Consider the following 21707-nt stretch of genomic DNA (forward strand, 5'->3'; position numbering starts at 1 on the left):
TGCAGCCTGGAAATGACAGAGCACCGGCTCCTTCCCAGCGTTACCCCGGGTCGGTAAAACTCCGTGTCGCTGCAGTAGATTTGGAAATTCTGGGCCAGAGCTGCTCAAAGCGTCAGTATCAAATTCACTCTGAGCTAGACTTTTGCTCTACCCAGGTCTGGTTTTCCTCGTGCTCCAGACGAGGTTGAGGCCGCTTGTGCAGTTTTGTACCAGCAATAGCCGTACTGCAGCCCTAGCGGCTCTTCCTCTGGGGAAACCCGTGCCGCAGCCCTGACGCGGCGCGGGTCAGCTTGAAGAAAACTTTACCCATGGCCGCTGCTCCCTGAAACCTGTTCAGCTGCGCCTTGAGAAGATAAACATTTTGAAATGGCCAAACTAATTGCCTGGTGTCTGTGGTGAGGAGCGGGAGCTGCAGGACCCCCGGCCGGACTGTGAAGCGATCAGCCACGCGACGGCAGCGGGTCACCGTGTTTTGTTTTTTTTTTCTCAGGACCAAGGTCCAGATTTGTTTAGAGCCACTGCTCAGCGTTACAGCATGTTCCCGCTGTTACCTGAGCTACGTTAGCAGGGTTCTGAAGAGGAAACCAACACGTGTTCTTGTTTTAATCTTTATTGATTTATTTTTTTTTTTTACAAGTATAGAATCTCATTTAAATCGGATAGCTATCTCGGCATCCAGCAATCTGCGTATTCCTCCTTCAGAGATGCAAAGAGGACACAAACGTCTCATCCAGGAACGGACTTGCCTTGTTCTCATGGTGCTCCCGTTACACTCCAACGAAACCAGACCCTTCCCGTCCGCAGGGAGGGCAGCCACGGCCCGGAGGCCTCTCCCCCCTCCTGGGCTGGACTCGCTCTCGTCAGGCGCAGACCAAGGCAAGGCCTCCCCGGGAAGCCATCCTCCTCCGGGAGGCTGAGCAGATCGCCGTGTCGCACAGAATAACTCTAGAATGCAGCATAACCTTGAGGACATAATGAAGTGATTCAGAGATGGGCTAAGGCAGATCACGACCATACTTAAGAGCTAATCAAGCGGATTTACCTACTTCCAATTTACTGGTTGATTGAATATTGGAAAACACAGCCCAGCCCCTCTGGAAGGTGGCCACGCACACAAGAGTTTCCTAAACGTTTCTTTGGCTGTCCAGCGCGGGGAGGGTTAACCTCTCGCTTCTGTCTTAAGCCACGTTTGGACAAGATCTCTGTTTCCTTTCCACCCACAAAAAACACCAGCGTTTTCAGTAAGTGTAAGTGTATTCCAGGGCTGTTGCCCCGGCATGGAATGAGTGAAAAAGGATCTTGTTTTTTTTTTTTGATTTGAATCATTCAAATTTTATTTTGCTTGTGGCCGACATGGACTGACTTCACTCTTTTTTTTTTTTTTTTTTTTTCTTTTTTTTAAACTTTTAATACAGATTAAGAGCTGACTAAAGATCTCAAACACTATATACTGAGAGTCACTACGGATGTTAAAGAAAACACCAGCACTAGCCCCACAAGCCTGCACGCCTGCCTTCCCGGCTCATGGAAGAACCCACTGCCGTGGAGTAGGACCTCGCTCCTTCTGTGCTAGTGCCGCTCCCTAGCCACTACAGGATTTTGCAAGGAAGCAAACAAGCTATTAATGAAATATCCAGGCTACCGCATCACAAAGCGCACTTTGTTCATTAACTCTGCCAAATGCCTTTCAGGCCTTTCCTCATAGGATACTAATAAACTGACTGAAAAAGAGAGGGAGGCTTTATGGAAGGAATCAACTTATAAGGAGACCTCATTCTGCTAAATCAGAGAAATGCGGATGGGGGAATCCCTGTAGAGAGAAATGCTTTGAAGGGAATCGTTGGCCTTGCAGGTTAGTGAGGTGAGAATTAGTTGAGGTTCTGCTGTATGGTAAAGAACCAAGTTGGCTGTAGAAGGAGAAGGGAATGTCTCCAGTCTGGTTGACTCAGAACAGCGAGTCCCTTCGGTTGTGCTTCCTGTCTGCAGTCACATTAAATTCCCCAGTAAGGCATCAGGGGTCTCCTTTCTCTCTCGTAAACATCTGGGATGATGCCATATGGTGTCTGTACCATTTTAACCGTCGTCTTCCCAAAGAGCTTCCTCTCGTAGTCTATCAGTTGCCTCCAGAAGCCCACGTTGGGGCGTATAACGGGGCGCCGCGATTTGACCCAGTTGTAGGCCTCAAAGAGGGTCACCTTGTGGTACTTCATCAGGTAGGCGATGCAGAGGGTGGCCGACCTGCTCACGCCGGCGGCACAATGCACTAAGGTGGCCCCGTGCTTCCGCGCCACGCTGTTGATCTTGTCGGCGACGCTGTCGAAGTACAGGGAGATGGGGGCGTTGGGCATGTCAGCCAAAGGCACTTTCACGTATTCAAACTGGGGCCAGTTAAAATTGGGGATCTCGATGGTCGCGTTGATGATGCAGGTGATTCCCCGGGAGAGGAGCAGGTGCCGGTTGGAGGCGACGCTGCCCCGGCTCAGGTACAGCGAGGGGGTGATCTGGGCGATGCCCCCAAGGGCACCTTCAGAAAGCATTCGCGGAGCCATCAGAGTTCTCGGTAAGGAGTTGTGGCTTCTGGAGGTCATGGAGGATCTTGGCACTCACGCTTCCATTATGGGAAGAGATCCAATGGGATCTTCAGCCAAGGGAAGGATTGTCTGGCCTGGTGCTGCTAGGACAGCACGAGCTTTCTCCGCTTAGTCACTGCAAAACACAAGCGATGCCACATCAGCGGGCAGCTGTCCGGTGGGGCCACGTCTCTGCAAGAGAAAAGGAAAACCCAACTCACCCCGCTGTGGCCTGGACAACCTCCTACCAGGAAACCTCCGTGGGGTGAGGCGGTTCAGGGTTTGCACAGTGCTTATTACCACAGGGCCCCCAGGCATCGCCTGGACAGATATTAACACAAAAAAAAAAAAAAAAAAAAAGAAGCTTCCAGCCTAATTAGCTCCAATTACTCGTCGAGGGTTTAGGCAGCCTACCTGTGGGCCCGGACGGTGTTTCACCCCGATTAGCACGTGGAAATTTAGCTACACCTTTCCCATGCTCTTTTAAAAGGAGCAACTTCACAGCTGGCCCGAGTCCAAAGGGATGGTGAGAAACAGCTCACTGGGACTGGCTGCAGATGCCAGCAATTTAGATCACCCTGCCCTCTCCCCGATGGCACCCTTCTCCTTTTTTAGGTATATGAAAGGCCCCGCCAAAGTACATAAACAGAGGAAAGTTGCTCATTAGAAAAAGCAGTGAGTCATGTCCATCCAGATCAGTCATCGGCTCTCATCTAGGCTGGGGAAGTGTGGAAAGAGTGACCTGGTTATGTCAGAAGCCGAGAGTAAAACCAAAGCAGAGGCTGGGACAAGGGAGGCTCTTTCCTGCTGCTTTAATGACTGACTAATGCTTTGGAGAATGCCGCACGCCGCAAAGGCTCGGGATGGCCTGGGTGAGCCACACAGCCCCGGGAGCAGGAAGGACCCTGCTTTTATTTCCCGGACTCCTTTAGGACCTCGCTGAAGCCAGTGGAGAAGCCACAGGCAAAGGGACAAGCCCCGGAGCGATAGTAATCTGCCATCTCCTTTCAGCTGTGCATTCTCCAGCTCGAGATGGGCCACGGCAGAGGCTGGGGAGCCCCTGCCCTGCCCAGGTACAGCTGAGCCCACTGCCACGGCCCTGGGCGCCACGGGGAGGGGATCTGGGGGCTGCTCAGCGCCGTGGGCAGGGGGGGTGTCTGTCCCTCCAGCAGTTAACTCCCCGGGTCAGAGAGTCCTCAGAGGGCTGAGAGACCCCGACGGCAGCTTCCCCTGTGCTGACACGACAGCTTGTCCGCATCCTGCGCTCTGGGAAGCGCCGGCAGGTCTCAGCAGCGGCTGGTAACGCTGCCAGAGGATTTTTGGCATGGCGTTGCGCTACGGTAACTTAATGAGCATAACACGGTTTCCTCTGTGGCTTGTTCCCTGCTGGCAGCTACTTGAGCAGCTCCTGAATCCATGGGCCCAAAGTGCCAGTGCTGCAAGAGTTCATGCCCCAACAAGAAGATTTTTGCTGCAGCTGCGAGCGCTCGGCTTCCCCCTGCGGACACCCCCACCGCAGTCACCCAGCTGGAGCAGCAAGGAAAGGTGTGGGGTTTCTTTTTTTCAAAGGAATCAAGTCCTTTGAGCAGGGGAAATCCCTGCTCTCCAACAGCTGTTACTGACAACACAAAGGATTCAGGTACTTACACTCGGTAACAAACTGTCCTGCTCCAAATCACCGACGGGCAGACGGGTGCTGCGGGCTGCTGAAGCTGGGATGGCTCATAGAGCGCGTCCGACGCTGAGCTGGGGAGAGAGGAGAGCACGGGGATTACTGGGATCCGTGCTGGCCCCAAACCGGGCACCGGGCAGCCCCTCCGCTGAGCCCCGTTTAGGTGGTCGTCCAAGATCTGGGAGGGAGGACGGCAGCTCCCCTGCCCGCTCCCCGCGGAGAGGCAGAGGCCTCAGGAAGGCACTTGCTGCCGACAGCGTAACGTCACCAACCGCTGCCAACACAGCATTCCAACTCACGGTGGGCCCAGAGGAATCCGAGGCTGGCACAGAAGTCATGACTCAAAAAAAAAAAAAAAAAAGTTTTAAGTAATTAATTTGCTCTAACGTCTCCTTTAGCATCTGCCAAGACGCTCGCCTAGTCCCAGCCAGACGGCGCAGGTCTGCGTTTCCTCTGACAGTGCCCCGAGCACGTTCCTGGAGCCCCTCGGGGAGGACTCTGCCCCCTCGCACTGCTGGGGCTGCAGGGGAAGGGGCAGTGCTGGGGCCGTGAGCCAGGGCATCGCGCTCCGGGGGAGCGGAGCACGGCGGCAGCACCCCCTGCTTTTATTTCTCCTGCCAGACCAGAAATCCTACGAGCCCCCAGAGCGCAGGTGAAGCTGCTGGGCCACGGGGAGCGGGAGGAACATCAGCCCCCAACCCGGCTCTGAGCAAGGCAGCCGCTCCTCGCCCGCCCTGTGGCTCATCCCTCGGCCACCTCTGCCCCAGCGAGGGGCTGGGGCTGCTCCGTGGCCTCCCGGGCCCACGACTTCCCCACGTGGCTTTAAAATGATGAAGGAACCTGCGCGCTGAGCTCTGGAGCAGGAGCAAGGAGGGAAAGGGGCTGGATTGGCTTTGGAGATGGGGTCGGAGAAGGGAGAGCTGCTGCGCCCGGGGGGGCTGCGGGCAGGCTGGGGGCAGGAGGCCAGCGGGGAGGCCGTGGCGCAGGGTCGCTGCCAGGCAGGGCGGGCCGGGCGGCTCTGGCAACCGCTGGGGAGCTGAGGCAAGCTGGTCGGAGGCCAAACGACAAACCCAAATTGGATTTTTTTTTTTTTTTTTTAATGCCACACCTCCCTCGAGGATGGCTGGGAAATGTTAGCGGAGGGCGATCTGCAAACGTGCTGCCTGGCCCCGCTCGCCTGCCAAGGGCCTGCTGGTGCCTCAGCACCTCTGGGAGCAGGGCAGCAGCCTCCCTGCCTTGCTCCCCCAAACCAGGCACCCCAATCTCTGCCCCAACAGGGCTCTGACATGCTGCTTGGGGTTGAGCACGCTGGCCTGCCCCTGCCACCCCCACGTCCACGCTGCCGCACCTGGGCTCTGGCTGCTCCCCAGAGGGACTCGGAGCATTCCTCAGGGCGGTTTGGGAAGGGCTTTGCTGCTTTCCATAAAGTGGTTCCTGTTTGCAGGCAGCAACTTATCCAGACATTTGCATGTGACAGGCTGGGCTCGCTCTGCAAAGCCTGCTTGCACACGGCGTGCCACCCGCGACCAGCGGTCAGTCAGATGGGCTACGGGACACACTGCTTCCCCGAGAAGAGAGGAGCAGTGCAAGGGAGGCGTCTGTCTGTCCATCTGTCCCCCCTCTCCCTGCTGTCTGCAGCAGTGGGGGGGACAGGGTGGATTTTGGGGACGCAGGCGGGTGCCCGCAGTCCCGTGTCCCAGCGCCACACCACTCCCCGGGGGCTCCAAATGGCCGCCACCAGGCAGCACTGCCTCTGCTCCAACCAGAACAGCTCTGCTGCAGAACGGGTTAATGTTTTGGAGAGGAGTTCATTATGTAAGTGAGAGATAAGGCTGCTGTGCTCATCAGACCAAATCCCTGGTAGCCAAGGAGGGTGCCCGCCGGCCGCAGCAGGAGCAGATGATGCTGGAGGAAAGGTGCTAAGGGAGAGGGGCAGGTGCCAGTGTCCCTTCCCGTGTTTCCCGGCTCCGGCAGCAGGAGCTGGCTGGGATGCCACCGGCTGCGACACGCTGTCTCAGGCATGTGACAAAGCCGCGGTCCTCCTGCCCACACACACCCGGCTGAGCAGCTGCCTGCTCGCAGGGAGCCTGACAATGAACGGGGCCCGGCTGGCAGAGGCTGCGTGCTGGGTGCGGGGCCTTCGGCCGACGACTGGGAGCTGCCACTAGGCTCCCAGGCAGGAGCCTTTATCTGTCCTGATAGCTGCTCCTTCTCTTCGCCCTCCTGCCTGGCCCCAGCTTCGGACAAAGGCTTGCCTCAAATCTGTTGTTTGGCTCCCGTGAAACTCCGTTTGCCTTTCTCAACACACCCGCTTTATCCGGCGCGTCCCTGCTGTAACCCAACACTGTTGCTCTTCATGCGGTAGTTCCCGTCATTGTACTGGGGCAGAGAGAGAGGCAGAGAATGAAAAGCTTCTTCCCAGCAGTTGCTGTGTGCACAAAATAAAAAAAGAGAAAAATAGCTGAAGATGAAGTGGGGCACGCAACACAGCGCAGCCTGGCTGTGCCACCTCTGGCACCCAGGGACGGTGGCAGGAGAGGCCAGCACAGCGGCAAACGGGCTCCTCGCACTGGCCCGGGGGCTCCTTCAGCCCCTGCCCTGAGCCAGGGAGAGCTGCTCCACTACAGCCAGCCTGCACCACCCCGGGGGAAAAAACCAACCGCATTTCCTCACATTTCGTCTCGGTTTGGGTTTCTGAGTGGCTGTGTAGGCTGGGGTGGTCCCACAGGCCTGAGGTCAGCATCCTCGGGGTGCTGGGGCCTGTCTCAGCTGGCTCGTCACAACCGGGGCTGGCTAAGGGCGCAGCTGGAAGCCCCCTCCGAGGGGGACAGGATGTGACTGTGGCTTCCCACAAAGGGCCGAAATTCCCAGCGGGTGCAGCGTGGTCCTTCGGGCAAAGCCTGCCTGGTGGTGGGCCGGTAGCAGCCAGATATTCCTGCTGTCACATCCTTGTTTGCTGAGCTGACTCCAATTAATGGATTAATTAATCTTGTAACAGCCCTGACCCAGAGCAGATCCTTTTCTCGACTCTGCCTTGGTCCTCCCCATGCACTGAGACCAGCTGCGGCTGCGTGCCCACCCCGCTGGGCTGCTGGGGAGTGCTGGGACCTCCCCCGGGGTGGCAGGGGGTCCCTGGTGACACAGGGGGCAGCACCAGTGCAGCCTCTTCCCACCCTGGCACGTGGGTTCTGCTATTTCTCTCATCTTCATAATCAGGGGTGGGGGCGGCAGGTGGGTAACTGCAGCCTGGAGATGACTCTGGTCTTCAAAGCCTTCGGGTCCTCCCCACACAGGTCCTGGCCAGCACTGTCCTTGGGTGCGGGTTTACAGCGAGGGGCCATTTCTCCAGCACCCACCGTAGCCAGGCCCTCGTCCTGCACCCACCGGCTCTCCGCAGACCCACCGCTCAGGTGCGTCCGGCTCGTGTCGGGGCTGCGCCTGTTTCTGCCGCACCCGAGGCTCGGCCGCGTGGCCCAGCAGGGGTTGGGTCTGCCGGGAGAAGGGGCAGGCGCTCTGCCCGCCGTAGCTGCTCCTGTGCCGCGTGCCATCACAGCACTGACCAGTTTGACACCAGTATCCCACCTGGGCTGGATTTCCCAAGATCAGAGCGGCTCCTCTCCGGGCAAGAGGATTTCAAAAGCAACACAACGATACCGACGCGATGGTTTGCGTGTCGGGTGGTCCAGTCCCTCAGACAGGTTGCTGCTGGCAACGCTTACGGCTCTGGTCGTCCAAATCTTGTGACAGCTGGAGTTTGTTTCTCTTGCTTTTGCTCCCAGGAATGCAGTGCTGCTAACAAACATTCCCACAGGAAAGCGTTCCTGGGCCTCCTGAGAAAAAGGCTTGAAAACACCTCTGAATGCTCGAAAGCCAGGCAGCTGTTAGTTAAATACGCTGTGATCTCTAGGACAGGAGGGGAACGCCTTGCTTGTTGGTCTACAGACAATGAGTTGGCAAGTCTGAGCTTCTGGTTTCTTATTCTGGTGCTGCTGGGTGATTTTCTCTATTTTCTCTGATTTGGTGGGTTTTTTATTATTTTCTTTTTTTTTTTTTTTAAGGCTCTTCTGGCTTGAGAGCACAGGCTGTGACTCCTTCCTGAGGGACTTAAGACTTGCAGTTGGTGTCAGCCTGTCTGTCAGTAGCGTGGCAACGTAGCCGGTGCCTGGCAGGGGTGAGAGCCTGCCCCTGACCCTCCTCCCGGACCACGGGAAATTCTGCAGACATGTGACTCGGGAGCCAGCTCGCCGGGTGGGAAGGGATGGCTGGTGCTGCCACTCGTGGGGTTCCCCTGGCTTTCCGGCAGCCGTCCTGCTCCTCCCGCCCCACCGCTGCCCGGAGGGGACGGCTGAGCAGGGTGTCCTCGGAGGGTGCAGAGGGCAGCGCCCCAGAGGTGCTGGGCAAGTTTAGTGCGTGGGGAGGAGCAGGTGAGCAGCGGGCCCTGCTCCGCTGACAGAGCAAAGACACCAAAGCCCCTGGTTTTAGTCCCAGAGCATCATCTGGGATTCGAAGCAGGTTTGCAAGCTGGGTGTGTGAAATGTCAGTACTGAAGCGAGCCTTCTCCCCCTTCCCAGGAGAGGAAAAGTTATTCATTTTGGAGATGACAAATGCTCTCTAATGCTGCAGTAAAGAGAAGAGTCAATACTGCAGGCACTGAATGAACAAGCCTGCTCAGGGCTCTTCCTAACCAGGCTGAACAGCAAATTGCTTCAGAAATGGTCTTGGAGAAGAGCATTTAAAATAAATTTTGGCAGAGAGCACAAACTGCAGCCATTCTCAGGGTCAGGTCTCGCTCGTGCAGAGTCCAGGGGAGTGTGAAGTGGGCTCGAGGCCTTCGGCAGGCCTGTCTCTCCCCGGCGCCACGGCAGCGGCCGCAGCTCAGCGCTGCGCCGGGGCTCTGCTCTGCTGCCTCCGGCCATCGTGGACGCGCTCCTGGAGCGGGGACAGACTCCACTCGGGCGGGTGGTGCAGAGCCTGCGGCACATCCCCGTGACAGAAGGGACGAGCAGTTTGGTTTTGAAGCGGAAAAGAAGGCAGGAGAAGTGGGAGAGGATGATGAGGTGATGCCTTGGCCGAACCCTGATTGATTCCCGCTTGCCGCCTGCGTTACCCTCTCAGGTGAGCGCAGGATGGAAGCCGTCAGATGTTGAACCAAGATAATAATCTGTCTGCCTGAAGCTCTGCGCAGGCCTGGCTGCTCCCACAGCACAACCGGGTCTCCTGCGCTTGCAAGAACACCCTGGTAACTTCCCAAAGGTTTCGTGGTGCCTTTTGGGCGTGACTCCCCTTTACAGGAGAATCTCACAGGGTATGGCTGCAATGGGTCCCAAGGCTTATCCCTTGCACACTCCTGGATCAAATACACTGAGTCCACAAGCACAAAGCCTTGTTTCCCCTGGTGCAGCACTGCCTCCTCCACACCCCTGGAATTCAGGCTGCTCCCATGACCCGAGCCAGCTCTCCAGGCTGCGGGGCTGACGAACCCTAATCAGCCTGTCCCAGCCTGCTGTGACGCTGCCCTTGGAGGGGTGACGGCAGATGCTCCTGCGTCACAGCTCACCTCCCTTCCACGGGCACCGATGGCACGCCTGGTGCTCTGGGCAGGCTTGGGTAAGGCCAGGACTTTGTAAGCCTCACCCAGCTGCCTTCTGCAGCTCAGGAGCAGCATCCTTGCTCCTGCAGCCAGTCTCTGCCCACGCTGCAGGCAGATCGCATCACCGAGCCTTGGTCTGTGACCAGGCTGCTGGGGATAATACACTGAGCAAACTTATAAGGGGTTAACGAGCAATTGGAAAACGCATGGGTAGCATTGCAGGCGTTTACAGAGCATCAGGGCATGCCTTATGGTTGGTGACTTCTAAATCAGCCCAGTGACGAGCTCCTGAATGCCTGGCAGTGCTCTGCCAGCCCCTCAGCCCCTCCTCGCTCTGTGAGGCAAAGCCTGCCTCCTTGATTTCCTAGTCACCCAGCACCAAAAATGTGTGGTGAGGTTTTTAGGAGGATCCATCCGAGGATGCTGCTTGGCCCATCAGCCAGGGTCCCTGGCTGCCTGCGTGCCTCTCCCCAGGCAAGGGGGAGGCAGCTCGGCTGACTCTTTATTCACGCTGCCACTATTTCCCCGGGAGGCAGCAGAGCCTGCCCACGGGCACGCTCCACGCTCCCTGCCACGCAGCCACCCCCTCCTGCCGCTGCGGAGCGGGAACAGGCAGGGGTGCTTCCTCCCCGCTCCACAGCTGGATCCTGCCAGCAAAACCTCTCGCCATGGGAGAGCTCCCGGCCGGCAGCAGGGATGGGGCAAGAGGGGGAGCAGGCACGGGCGCCACTGAGAGCACACTGATATTTATAAATTCCTGCATGATACAGCTGCTCCGCTCAGGGGACAAGCTTCTCTCGGCAACCAGCAAGAGGATTTTATGCAAGAAAAACAAACCATCTTTCTTTTTAAAGCAGCGTCTGTTATTTTGGAGCTGCCAGCTCTAACGCGCCAGTCGCTCGGAGAGAGTGGCGGGGGAGTCGGGCTCACCTGCAGGGCCCCAGCGCAAGCCAGTAGCATGGCCATCCACGTCTGTCTTAAAAACTCACTGGCAAGTGGTGAAATTCTCCTTAAAAACCAGAATTAAGCCATGAGGAGGCATGGATGGGATCCTACAGTTGTGTGCAGCATCAGTTCCATACTCAGCTGAATACCAAGGGCTGTTTTCAAACCCCGAGTGGAGATACCGTCTGCTCTGAAGGGCTACGGCTTATTTTGGCACCAGCTGATGGCACCTGGATTGCTGGTGGAATTTAGAAAAGCTCCCCTGCTCCATCCCCTGCTCCCTGTGTCCAAGTGTGCGTGACCCCAGAGGGACACGGATGGAGAGGAGCCGGGGTGTGCTCAGGGAGCAAGACCCATGCCTGGCGCTGGCTCCCAGGGCGCTGCAAGATGGAGCCTTGTTTTTCCTGGGGACGTGCCCTGCGCAGTCACAGCTGACAGGAGGGACACAATCTCTTCCTTATTAGTTGAACAAAACGGAGGGACCTGGTGCGCTCGCTCCTGTGTGACCCTGCTCTCTGCTGGGACCAGGGCTGCTTGGGTTGTGCCTCTTGCTTACGTGGCAGGGTTGTGCACTGGGGCAGCAGCTCCAGGCTCTACCCCGTCCCTGTCAGCCCACCTCAAACCCCATTAAATCCAAGGTAGCTGCAAATTCACTGCAACGTGCCCTGGAAACTGTCCGGTGCTTCCACGCTGGCGCTCACCCGGACCTTTTCCAGGGGCACTGCCAACTGGTGTATGCTCTGGATGCAGCCCAGCTGCTCTGGGGGGGTCTCAAAGCCTGGCACCCCTGGTAAACCTGACCGTGACGTAGCCCCACCAGAAGACTCCCCGGCAGGCAGGGGCTGGCCACGCTCTCCAAGGCCAGCCAGTGGTTCGGCATCGGGCAGTACAAGCAGGAAGCAAGAAAGCAGGATGGGAATGGCCTGGTGGCTGTGCCCGCCCGCAGCAGCTGTAAGGAATGAGGTCACCTTCTGAGCACATCGATGGGGTTGCTTAGGGTAACAGGAAGGGAGGCTAATTTTAATCAATTAGTGGGAAATCAAGTTTACATGCGGCAGCGAATGCTTCCCATGTAAGCAGCGCAGGGCCAGCGCCCCTCGCCTCCCGGTACGTAGCTCTGTCTGCTCAAGGCTGGGGGAAATTGTATTTTGCCCAGCAGAAGGAACACTGAGAAAATTCAGATTTCCTTCGCAAACTGGGACTCCTGCCCTCATGAGCTGCTGCTCAGCCTCCCCTCAAGGGGAAAGGACCCGCAGCCACCCTCCGTGCTGCGGGGTGGGGTGTTGACAGAGGCAAAAAGGAAGTCTCATCAGGCTGGGAACCCCAACCTGGCCAGCTGTGGGGCTGGAGGGAGCACAGGGGCACCTGTTGAAGCTTCCTGCTGGGAAACTAAAGCCTGCCTGATATTTGTTATTATTATTTTTCTTTTTTTTTTTTTTTTTAAAGCAGGGGAGTAGCCGTGTGAGACTAGCCCACAAGCTGTAGTGCTGGCACTAGGGAGTGCTCTGCAGCCACCCCAGCCCTGCAGTGCCCAAGGAAGGGGGGGCAGTGCGTTTGCCTTCTAGTTTAAGGCTTTGTTTCCAAACAGCTGGGGAGCTGGGGCTCCTCCTCAGATACTTCTCAGCTATTTCCAAATGCCAGAGCCCTATCTGCTAGATATTTGCATTTCTGTTTGCGTTATGGCCGCTCGACATATCTTTTCTGAAGTGATAAATCAGTGTGTGTGTGGTGAGGGCTGTGTACCTGGTCTGAAGCATTACCCCCACCTTCTAGGGAAAACCACCCTGGAAGGAAGGTCCTGCAGTGGTGGCAGGAAGCCTGGAAGGCTTCTCCTCTGCGCTGGTGAACAGCCTTGTGTAGAGCTCAGTGAGCAGGAGCGAAGCTGCTCCCGGTACCCACTGCCTTGCCCAGGTGCCTTTTCCCCTCTCCTCATCCCTGACTTCTGCCTCGACGCCCAGATGTGCCACGTGGCCGGTTCCTCGGGACAAAGCTGATACCAAGTCTCAAAACAGAGGTCTGAGACTTTCTCGTGTAGGCTTCTGCATTTCTTTCCTCCCTCCCGTAATGTCTGGTTTAGATTTTTTTTCCCCACACACACACACCCTGTACGTTTCTAGCACTAGAGCAGCACGAGCTCTCTGCCTTTCCAGCTCCGAGATTCCAGCTGGGATCAGGAATGGAATTAAGCCATGCAAATTTTAATATTGCCCTGACCGACAAGGAAGCGCTGCCAGAGCCTGCAGCAGACCCCGCAGAGCTTGGACAAAATCCCTGGGATTTCCCCTTTGTTTCTGGGGGAAGGCTGGGACGTGCACGCCCCAGTCCCGGACCCAGGCGAGCTCTCGGGGGCAGGACGGACAGGCAGGGGCTGCACGTTCACACCTTCTAGGCACAAATCGATTAAAACCTGCTGCATTGCTGCTCCCCTCCTGTCGTTCACCGGGGTCGCGTTAGCCAAGCCATGGCAGCAGGTCTCTGCCGGTGGGGACCAGCACGAGCTCCCCAAACCGGGGACTCGTGGTTTCCATTGCCCGGGAGCCGGAGCGCTACAGAGCCTGGCCAGCCACCGGCAACACGGCACGCACCAAGGTGGATGGAGAGGCCTGGGGGAGGAATCTGCTCCCTTCTAAAGCAGGGACAGCTGATCCGGTTTATCGTAAGAGAAAAACAGTGTTTTGACGGTGCTAATCCCTCCACCACTCCCGTGGCAGCGGCGCTAGGGATAAACTGAACTCGCAACGCGATATTAGGACATCTGTCAATACTCCGAGCTTCAGAATAGAAGACTCATTTGCTGCCCAGTCGAACAGGTTATAATCCTTCCCCATCTCCCTACAGCCAAACACCACTCATCGATTACCGGCGTTGCTCACAGCAGCCGCTGAGTCAAGGGCCGCGCACGAAGCCGCTTGGGTTTTGGGGCCACCCGGCACGCGCCCGGGTTTGCGGGGACGGGGGTGCCCAGGGCGCCCGGGTTTGCGGGGACGGGGGTGCCCAGGGCGCCCGGCACCCCGGCGGGCGGGAGCCAGGCCCCGGGGCTCCGCTCCGGCAGCACCGCGTGGGCTGAGGCCGGTTTCCACGTCGAGGGAAGACCCGACCTCGGCGCTTGGCTGCTCCGGCGAGGGTCGGTCGCCAGCCCCGCTCTCCGCCCGGGCTTGCTCGGGGTTCGACCACCCGCCACCAGGTTTTCGCCTCGTCCTGTTCTTTCGGGCACCTCCCGGTGTGGCCACCTTGGTGGCCCGCACCGTCCCACCGCGGCCACCACCCTCTCGGACAGGCGGGACCGCCCTGACCCTGGCAGTGACCGCGGCACCGAGGGCCGCATCCAGCCCCTCCGCGCCGGGCCGGGGGGGCTGATAAGCGCAGCCCGCGTACCCCCGCTCCGAGGGGGGCGAGCTGGGAGGGGGGCAGCGCTGCCCCGGCCGTGCCGCCAGCCCTGAGGCCACGACGAGGGGCACCGGGGGGGGGTGGTGTGTAGGGGGGGGTGTCTCCCGCGCTGCCCCGCTCTCGAGGGGGGGCACTGGCGGGCGCATTTACCACAGCGAGCGTTAAAATATCGCGGCAGGGAAAGCCGGGAACGGCGGCGGCCCTGGCAGGCGGCGCTGGCTACCGGCCCCGGGGCGGGGGCGAGCCCGGGCCCCGCGCTCCCCCCCCTCCTCGCCCCCCGGCCCGCTCTCACCATGGCTGCTCCGGCGGCTCCGCGCTCCCTCACGGCCGCGGCGGGGCGGCGGGGCAGGACTTTTATCGGGCGGCAGCCGGGCTCCGTCTACCGGGGCTGCCACCTGACCGCGGCGCTGCCGGGGCCGCCCTCCGCCCGCCGAGCGGCGGTTTCCAGGCTACGGCGGGGCCCGGCCCGCCCGGCTCTGCCCCGGGGCGGAGGCAGCTGGCGCCCGGCCCAGCCTTAAAGGCGCCGCCGGGGCCCGGGCCCCGCGTCCCGCCGCGGGCGGGGGGCGACAGCGCTTCCCGCGACCCCCGGCCCGCCCCTGCGGGGGTCTGTGGGGATATGGCGGCCTGTGGGGACGAGCGGGGGTCCCTGTGGGGATACGGCGTCGTGGGGGAAGGAGTGGGGGGTCCCTGTGGCGTTGGGGACGAGTGGGGGTCCCTGGGGGGCCGTGACGGGGGCCCTGTGGGGATATGGCAGCGTGCGGGGACGAGTGCGGGGCCCTGTGGGGATACGGCGTCGTGGGGGAAGGAGTGGGGGTCCCTGTGGGGACATGGCAACCTGTGGGGACGAGTGGGGGGTCCCTGTGGGCTTGGGGACGAGTGAGGGGCTCTGGGGGGATGAGTGGGAGTCCCTGCGGGGACATAACGGGGGCCCTGTGGGGTTTGAGGACGAGTAGGGGGCCCTGTGGGGCCGTGACGGGGCCCGGGGGTGCTGGGGATGTGTCAGAGTCAGTGAAGGGTGGCGGGACCCCTCTGGGGATGGGGCAGGGTCTCTCTGAGGAGGTGACAGCGTGTGGGGATGTAGCCAGGTCTGTGCAGGAGCACGGTGGGGCCCGTTGGGGGTGGGACATGTCGGGGACCCTGCCAGAGTGCGTGGGGATGTGGCGGGGTCCCTGTGGGGATGGGGACGTGCCAGAGTCCCTGCGGGGACGAGGTGGGTGCCCAGCAGGGAGTGGGACAGCCCGAGGACAGATTTGAACTTGGTTTTTGTGGACTCGGGACATCCCCAAGCCACAGCCACTGCTCTCTCCTCCTCGCGCTGGGAACCAGGGTAAAGGAAGGAGGGGCCCGGGGGGGCCCTGGCTCCCAGGGCTGCTCGTGGGCACCGTGGTGGGGGCCAGGCTGGTCCCTTGCCGGCAGCAGCATGGGCCGGGGTCCCCAAGGAGGGACAGCGTGGGTGGGGGGACCCGCACGGCGAAGGGGACAGTTTGGCTTCGACTGGAAACCGTCAGGCTGAGGTGGAAGGGTCTGCTCCCACCCCCCACCTCACCACCATGGCAGGGATGGGACCAGGCTGCCGGGCACTGGGGAGAGGAGGAGGAGGAGGAGGAGGAGGAGGAGGAGGAGGAGGAGAAGGAGGAGCGCCTCCACTTTAACGCTCCGGCTGCGGGAGTGAAGCACTGCCACCCCAGCCCGCTTTTGTTCAGTTTTTGGTTGTGTTGTCGCACGTTCGGACCGAAATAGCAAAAATCCCTAATAGGAAACTTCCCCTACCCCGAGCCCTCGGGCTTGTATCTCCCTTCAGCAGGTTTCATGACTCAGCAGCCCAGATGGAGCCATCCCTCACAGCCCTCAGCACCAAATCTGTTTATTGCTCCAGAGGCTGTTTTTCCAAGAGCCTTGCTGCTTTATCACAGCCAGTGCTCTTCCTTAAAGCCCTGCCTCTCCAGCGGAGGCTCTCATCACACTGAGCGCGGAGGTGGGTGAGGAACAAAAATAGACAAATTAAGAAAAACCTCAAAAGGCCAAAAAATGAAAATGTAAGGATTTCGGCTCTGCAAGCTCAAGGTTTGCTTTGCCTCCGTGTTGCATCAGCTCTTCTCTGCTCTTCCTCTTCCTTGGAGCTGCACCATCTCGGCGCAGAGCCGAACCCCCGGCGGTCTCAAGTCTGGCAAGAAGCTGAGAGACGGCTGAAGGTCCGGGGCTGCCTCCCGGGAGCTGGGGCCGAGGCTCCGTGCCCTCGACGCGCAGCTTGGAGCCCTCGCAGTGCGAGCCTGGGGTGGTGGCAGCCACGGGCAGCGTAGGGGATGATGAAGATGGGTTTTGGGGTTCAGCAACCTGTGGGGTTTCCTCCCCAGGCATCTAAACCCCTCATTTCTCCTCCATTTGACTGTCATTAAATGAGAAATAATCTCTTGGCTCATCCCGGTGGTTCTTAACTACTTGCACAACAGTGGACGGATATTTTTAATGACAGTGTAACTTGTGCTTTTAACCTTCACCCCGCTGGGAGCTTCATGTATTTTTATGGTGGGTTAGAGGATGCAAAGAGGGAAACTTGGGAGGCCTTTGACCCAAGGACGCAGCAAATGCAGCGGGTACCGGAGCTAAAAGGAAATGTCAGCTCCTCCCTGCACTCAGCCCTGGCGAAGGGCTTGCTTGTGGGCGCTGGGAGCACGAGCAGGGACGGGGGGAGCCGGGGGGCACTCAGGGGGGGCAGGCTGGGTGCTGCTGAAGACCTGGTGTCCTCCTCCCCTCCTGCAAAGAGCTGTTTCGGCCAAAACAGATGCGTGGAGGTGGGGGGGACTGAGGGGGTTTGCTCTTGGGCGCAGGGGAGGTGTCGGGCAGCGAGCGCTTTCTCGGCTGCCTGCTCACCCTCTGCCCTGGTGGGGGGGGGGGGGCAGCGGTGCCCCCGTGGGCCCCCCTGCCCCAGGAGGCAGCCCACGCTCCCATCGGTGCCGTCCAGGTTCTGTGGGGCAGAACGTGGGGCAGGCAGCGTGTCGTGGGCAGGCTTCCCCACCTCCCCGTAGGGATCTGTGCACCTCTTGGAAGAGATACAAAGACCGTGTTGGGGCAAAGATGCTTGAAACAGGACCAGACCCTCTCGATTACACCCCAGGGCGCCTTGGGGCGCGATGGCGTTGGAGGGGTTCACCCCCTTACCGCAGCCCAGCCTGGCAGATGTGCACCGGCCAGGCCCGGTGTGCTGGGGTGAGCCCGGCGAGGTGCTGTCCTGGGCACATTCCCGAAGGGTGCGTCCGGCCACAGTCATTAGGGCTATTAACTGAATCACCCGGGTGTTTTCCTGCCACGCTCTGTGATCGGCAGCAGCCGCAGGGTCACGCAGGCCAGCCGAGTGGGGAGCAGATGGCTGATTTCTGCACAGCCCTGGCCCGCGCGTGCAGGGATCCGCCGCCATCCATCCATCCTCTCCAGTTTCCATGGCTACGACAGAGTTTACTCTTCCCCGCCTTCGGCCGCCTGTACAGGCATGATGCAAAAAAAAGGTCCCTGGGTGAAGCAAAAAGCCCAGGGACGTGGGACCTCCTGGGTTTTTGCAGGGACAACTGCATCCCAAGGTGGTCAGACCATGGGGTAACGTAACGGGCACTGACCGTGCCAGCAGCGCCCGTGCCCCAGCTGAAAGGCACCTTTGAGGTGTCCAGGAGAGCCATGGCACGGTGTTGGGGTGCTGCCTTCTCCTCCTCGCCTCCCTGACAGCAGCGGGGACCTGGGCGAGGCAGCGAGTGATCTGGGGGTAAATCCAGGAGCGGAGCCGTCGGCCACCTCTCGTTCAGTGCGAGGTGACGGCGTGGAGCAGAGATCCCTGAGGAGGGGCTCAGGCTTTGGCTCGTTAATGAGGGAAAACAAAGCCTGAGCTTCAGGTCACTGCGTGCCATTTAAGTGGCCGAACTTGGGTCACCGGAGGCCTCTCTGGGGAGGCAGGGGGATGTCACAACACAGCAGGATTTTTGTTTGCTTGCCAGTGACACAAGGAACACCCCAACCCACGGCCAAGTTCCCCTGGGAAGGGGGAGATTTTGGTTTAGGGGCTCCCGGGACGCGGCCGAGGTGCAGTCGGCAGTGAGGGTGTGTGACCGTTTCCAAATCCATGGGGTGCTCTGGTTCACGGGGCCGGGGGGGGGGAGCAGGAAGTGTTTCTGTAGCCCCAGTGTGTTGCCCCTGGCTGCGTTCAGCTGCGGGGAGCCACGTGTGCTGGAGGTGTAGGCACGGCCAGGGCAATCCTTGTGCCTCCCCCCGGCAGCCCGGGCATCCCTGCCTGCTCCTGCTCCTGCCTGCCCGGCCAGGCTGCGGGGAGGAAAGCCCTGTCCCCCAAGGCTGGTTTTCCCTCTGCTGCCCCAGCTGTTAGGCTATAGGTGACTGTGGGCTCCACAGGGCGATGGGATGCAGCTCTATGTATTTATTGCACTGGGGAATCTCCCTCTTGTATTGATGGGCCCCTTGTTAGCGGCCGAGCCGAGACGGGGTGGCCGGGTGCGTTGTGCAGGGCCCCCGTGGTACAGGCTGTGTTTCAGCAGCTCCCTCGGCGAGACGCTGGGCGCAGAGGGGTGTCGGGGTGCCGTTTGGTCTCGGGAGGGCTGGGTGAGCTCATCCAGGTGCGGGTGTGTGAGCCAGACCCGCGGTGTTGCTGTGTCCCTCCCTGGCCCCTCTCCCCACACCCCGGGAGAGGCTCCGTGGCCGGGCGGGAAGCGCGGGCTGGCGGCCCGACGTGGCCTCCCCGAAGGTGCTCGCTGCTCCCTGCGCCTCTCCCACTGGGGCTCCCTCCCCATCCCAGCCCCCACATCGCCTCCTGGGCAGCCAAACCAGGGGCTCTGCCCCATCGCAGGGACCTCAAACATCTCCTGGAAGCCCAGTGTGCAGAGCCTGCCCCACCAGCGCTGCACAGCGGGGCCGGGCTCACGACCCCTTCGCATTTCATGGGAAGGAGTCCCAGCCGGGGAGTGCTGGCGCCTGCAGATGCTGGTTCATGAAACGTTAACTTTCCAGACAGGCTTTGCAAAAGAAATGAGATGTTAGTGTTGGTACGGAAAGCCCAAGGGGTGCCGGGTTGCTTTCTCTGGTGCAAAAGGTGATCCTTCCCCGGGGCTGGTGGGGAGCCTGTGATGGAGCCGGCATTGCCCAACAGCTCCCACGCCAAAGAGGCCCAAAACACTGACACCCCACCTGCTCCGAGCTCGTGCTTGACTCCCTGTCTGGATTTCTCATGCTTTTTCCTGTGCCCTTGTTGCCAGTTGCGTCCCCACACGGTCCTGGCCCAGCGCTGCCATGGGGTGCCACGTGGGATGCACGGTCTGGCCTGCGGACGCCTCCGTGGGGAGCAGCCAAGCGGGACCGGGGGGCTGCGGGCGTTCAAGGCTGCCGGTGGGCTCGCTCCCTGGCACCCCCCATCACCTCCAGTCGAAGGGAGCAGGGTGGCAACACGTTTGCTTTCCCTGTGCCCCTGCGTGCCCTCTCTCCGCAACTTGCTAATAAATCCGTGCTGGTTTGTCCCGGAAGGCTGCTGAACCAGTTTGTTGGAAGAGCTGAGGAGAATCGCTATGGGGCATCGCCGAGTGGTTTGGATTTTTCCCTTTTTTGTGTCACGCCGGCCAGGAGGGTGGCTCTGGTGTTTCTTTAACCACAGCTGAAAAGCTGCTGTTCCAGCACGGTGGTGTTTGTCTGCAAAAGGAGGTGGTTTAGGTTTCACCGGCCCCACCTGACGGGAATTTGAGCAGGCACTAAAACTAGGGCTTCTTGTGCCTTCGTTATCGGCGTTATCTGCTCCGCCGCAGCGGCCTGGGGAGCGGGGGAGCCCCCGAGATCTGCTCCAGGCAGCCCCCACCTCCCCGGGCTGAGTCACCAACGGGCCGAGTGCGTTTGCTGCCGGCGTGACGGCAGCTGTGAGACCCAAAAAAACCCCAACGCTGATGCTTTTAATGACAGGCGAAGAGCACAGCCCCGAAGAGGATTCATACCGTGCATACCTCACGCGCTGGCTATTAGCAGTGACTAAGCCCGTGCTGGGATGGAGCAGCGACTGCCTCCCCGCATCGCCCGAGTCTTGGCGTAATTAATCCTGCAGGTACCCATATCGGCACATTAACCCAAACTGGCCGTCTTCCCGCCTGTCCCCAGCCTTGTTCCATATTTAATCTTTCATGTTCACCTGAGTCTCTAATTAAGCCAACTGCAATCCTCAGCTGAGAGCCTGCAGTGTACTGACAAGGTCTGGCCTTCCCAGAGCACTGTGCATGCAAGACCCCGCCAAAAACAACCCCCAGGCTGAAGGTTTTTCTGTTTTTTCCTTTTGTTTTCTCTTTTTCCTCACCCACCCCCCCAGGAACTAACACTGGTCCCCAGGCAGGGTCTCAAGTGAGAGCCCATTAGCAGCAAAGTTCTTAAAAAAAGGCATGTGGGGACTGTTTTGGTTTTGTTTGGGTTTTTTTCCTTTTCCTTTTTTTTTTATTACAGCAAAGCCACAACCAGTTAGTTCGAGGTATCTGAAAAGTGCTTTTATTGGGTTTCTTTTCACTGGCAGCAGCCATCCGGAGAGCAGAGAGCTCGTGTCTGGGTGAGGCAGGGCAGCACGGAAAGCCGTGTGCTGCTTCCCAAGGCACAGCCGCAGGAGCCGGCCCGTGGCAGGGGCAGGAGCAGCCGCTGTCCTGCCCGCGACGTCCCGCCTTCTTATTACAGCATCCCGGTTAAAAATAAAACCACACGCCAAAGCAGTGAATGGGGTTCTGATTTCCCTCGGTTGCTGCACGGGTCTGGGTGATGGGGAGAGATGAGCATTGTAAATAGAACAGCATATCCATGGCAACCCCAACTTTTCATTATTGTTAATTACTTGCACAGTGCCAGAGCCGCGCATGGCGCTTCCCGGCGTGGATAAAGATAGATCCCCCCTTTCAAAGCCTCTCCAAATGACACGGAGGCGACAGCTAGCTCCTGGGAGGCTGGAGCCGGGTCTGGCAGGCAGCGACGGAGACATTTTGTGAGGAGCCGGAGAGGAGCCGGGATTTAAAGAAGGAGGGACCGGCGAGGCAGCCAGGAGCTCAGGAACAGCTTTTTCTCCCCAAAACCACCTTCCCTGAGTGTTGGGAAATGGTCCAGAGGGGCCATAGCGGCGCCCACCCGGCTGGGAGGAGAGGGACAGGAGTGATGGGGAGAGGGGCTGCCCCGTGCCCGAGCACTGGCTTTTCTTTCCTGTCGTCTAATGGCGCTCCTGGGAGCGTGGAGGGGAGGGAGCACCAGCCCTGTTTGTCACTGAAGAGGCAGGGATCTGTTGGCGTTGGCTGGAGCCCGCGTGCCCTGGAGGAACCTCCGGCAGAAAGCCTGCTCTGTTTTAAAACCCCTGCAGCTGAGCTCGCTCCCGAGCTCGGCCTCAGCTGGCACTGTCTGGGCGGGTTTTGCTTGTCTGTTCCTTGAGTTGTATTTAAATGGAAGTGGTTTGAAAGCTCTTGGGTGAAGAGGACCTGGTCCTGCCTCCTCCATCAGCCAGCCTGGCCCCAGCCAGTGATAAAAAAGTGGGTTTTTGTACCCAAAA

General features: G+C 59.6%; 1 protein-coding gene across 3 annotated transcripts; it reads right to left on the reverse strand.

The window, feature by feature from the left end:
* Positions 1-1248: 1248 nt before the first annotated feature.
* On the reverse strand, positions 1249-14621 carry DUSP14 (dual specificity phosphatase 14). 3 transcript variants are annotated; one of them, XM_074922684.1, is made up of 3 exons: positions 14457-14621; positions 4218-4316; positions 1249-2706 (listed from the first exon to the last, which is right to left on the reverse strand). In XM_074922684.1, the coding sequence occupies exon 3, from the start codon at positions 2586-2588 to the stop codon at positions 1992-1994; it is 597 nt and encodes a 198-aa protein (XP_074778785.1). In that variant the 5' UTR covers positions 2589-2706; positions 4218-4316; positions 14457-14621; the 3' UTR covers positions 1249-1991. The 3 variants fall into 3 exon arrangements, with proteins under 3 accessions (XP_074778785.1, XP_074778784.1, XP_074778786.1); XM_074922683.1 differs by having other exon boundaries at positions 1249-2762; XM_074922685.1 differs by lacking the exons at positions 4218-4316; positions 14457-14621 and adding an exon at positions 2792-2811.
* Positions 14622-21707: the final 7086 nt, after the last annotated feature.

This window comes from Athene noctua, chromosome 19 (genome assembly GCF_965140245.1).
Source record: "Athene noctua chromosome 19, bAthNoc1.hap1.1, whole genome shotgun sequence".
Lineage (NCBI taxonomy): Eukaryota > Metazoa > Chordata > Aves > Strigiformes > Strigidae > Athene > Athene noctua.

Coding starts and splice junctions, on each gene's coding strand:
- DUSP14 (XM_074922684.1), bottom strand. CDS start 2,588: ATGACCTCCAGAAGCCACAACTCCTTACCGAGAACTCTGATGGCTCCG.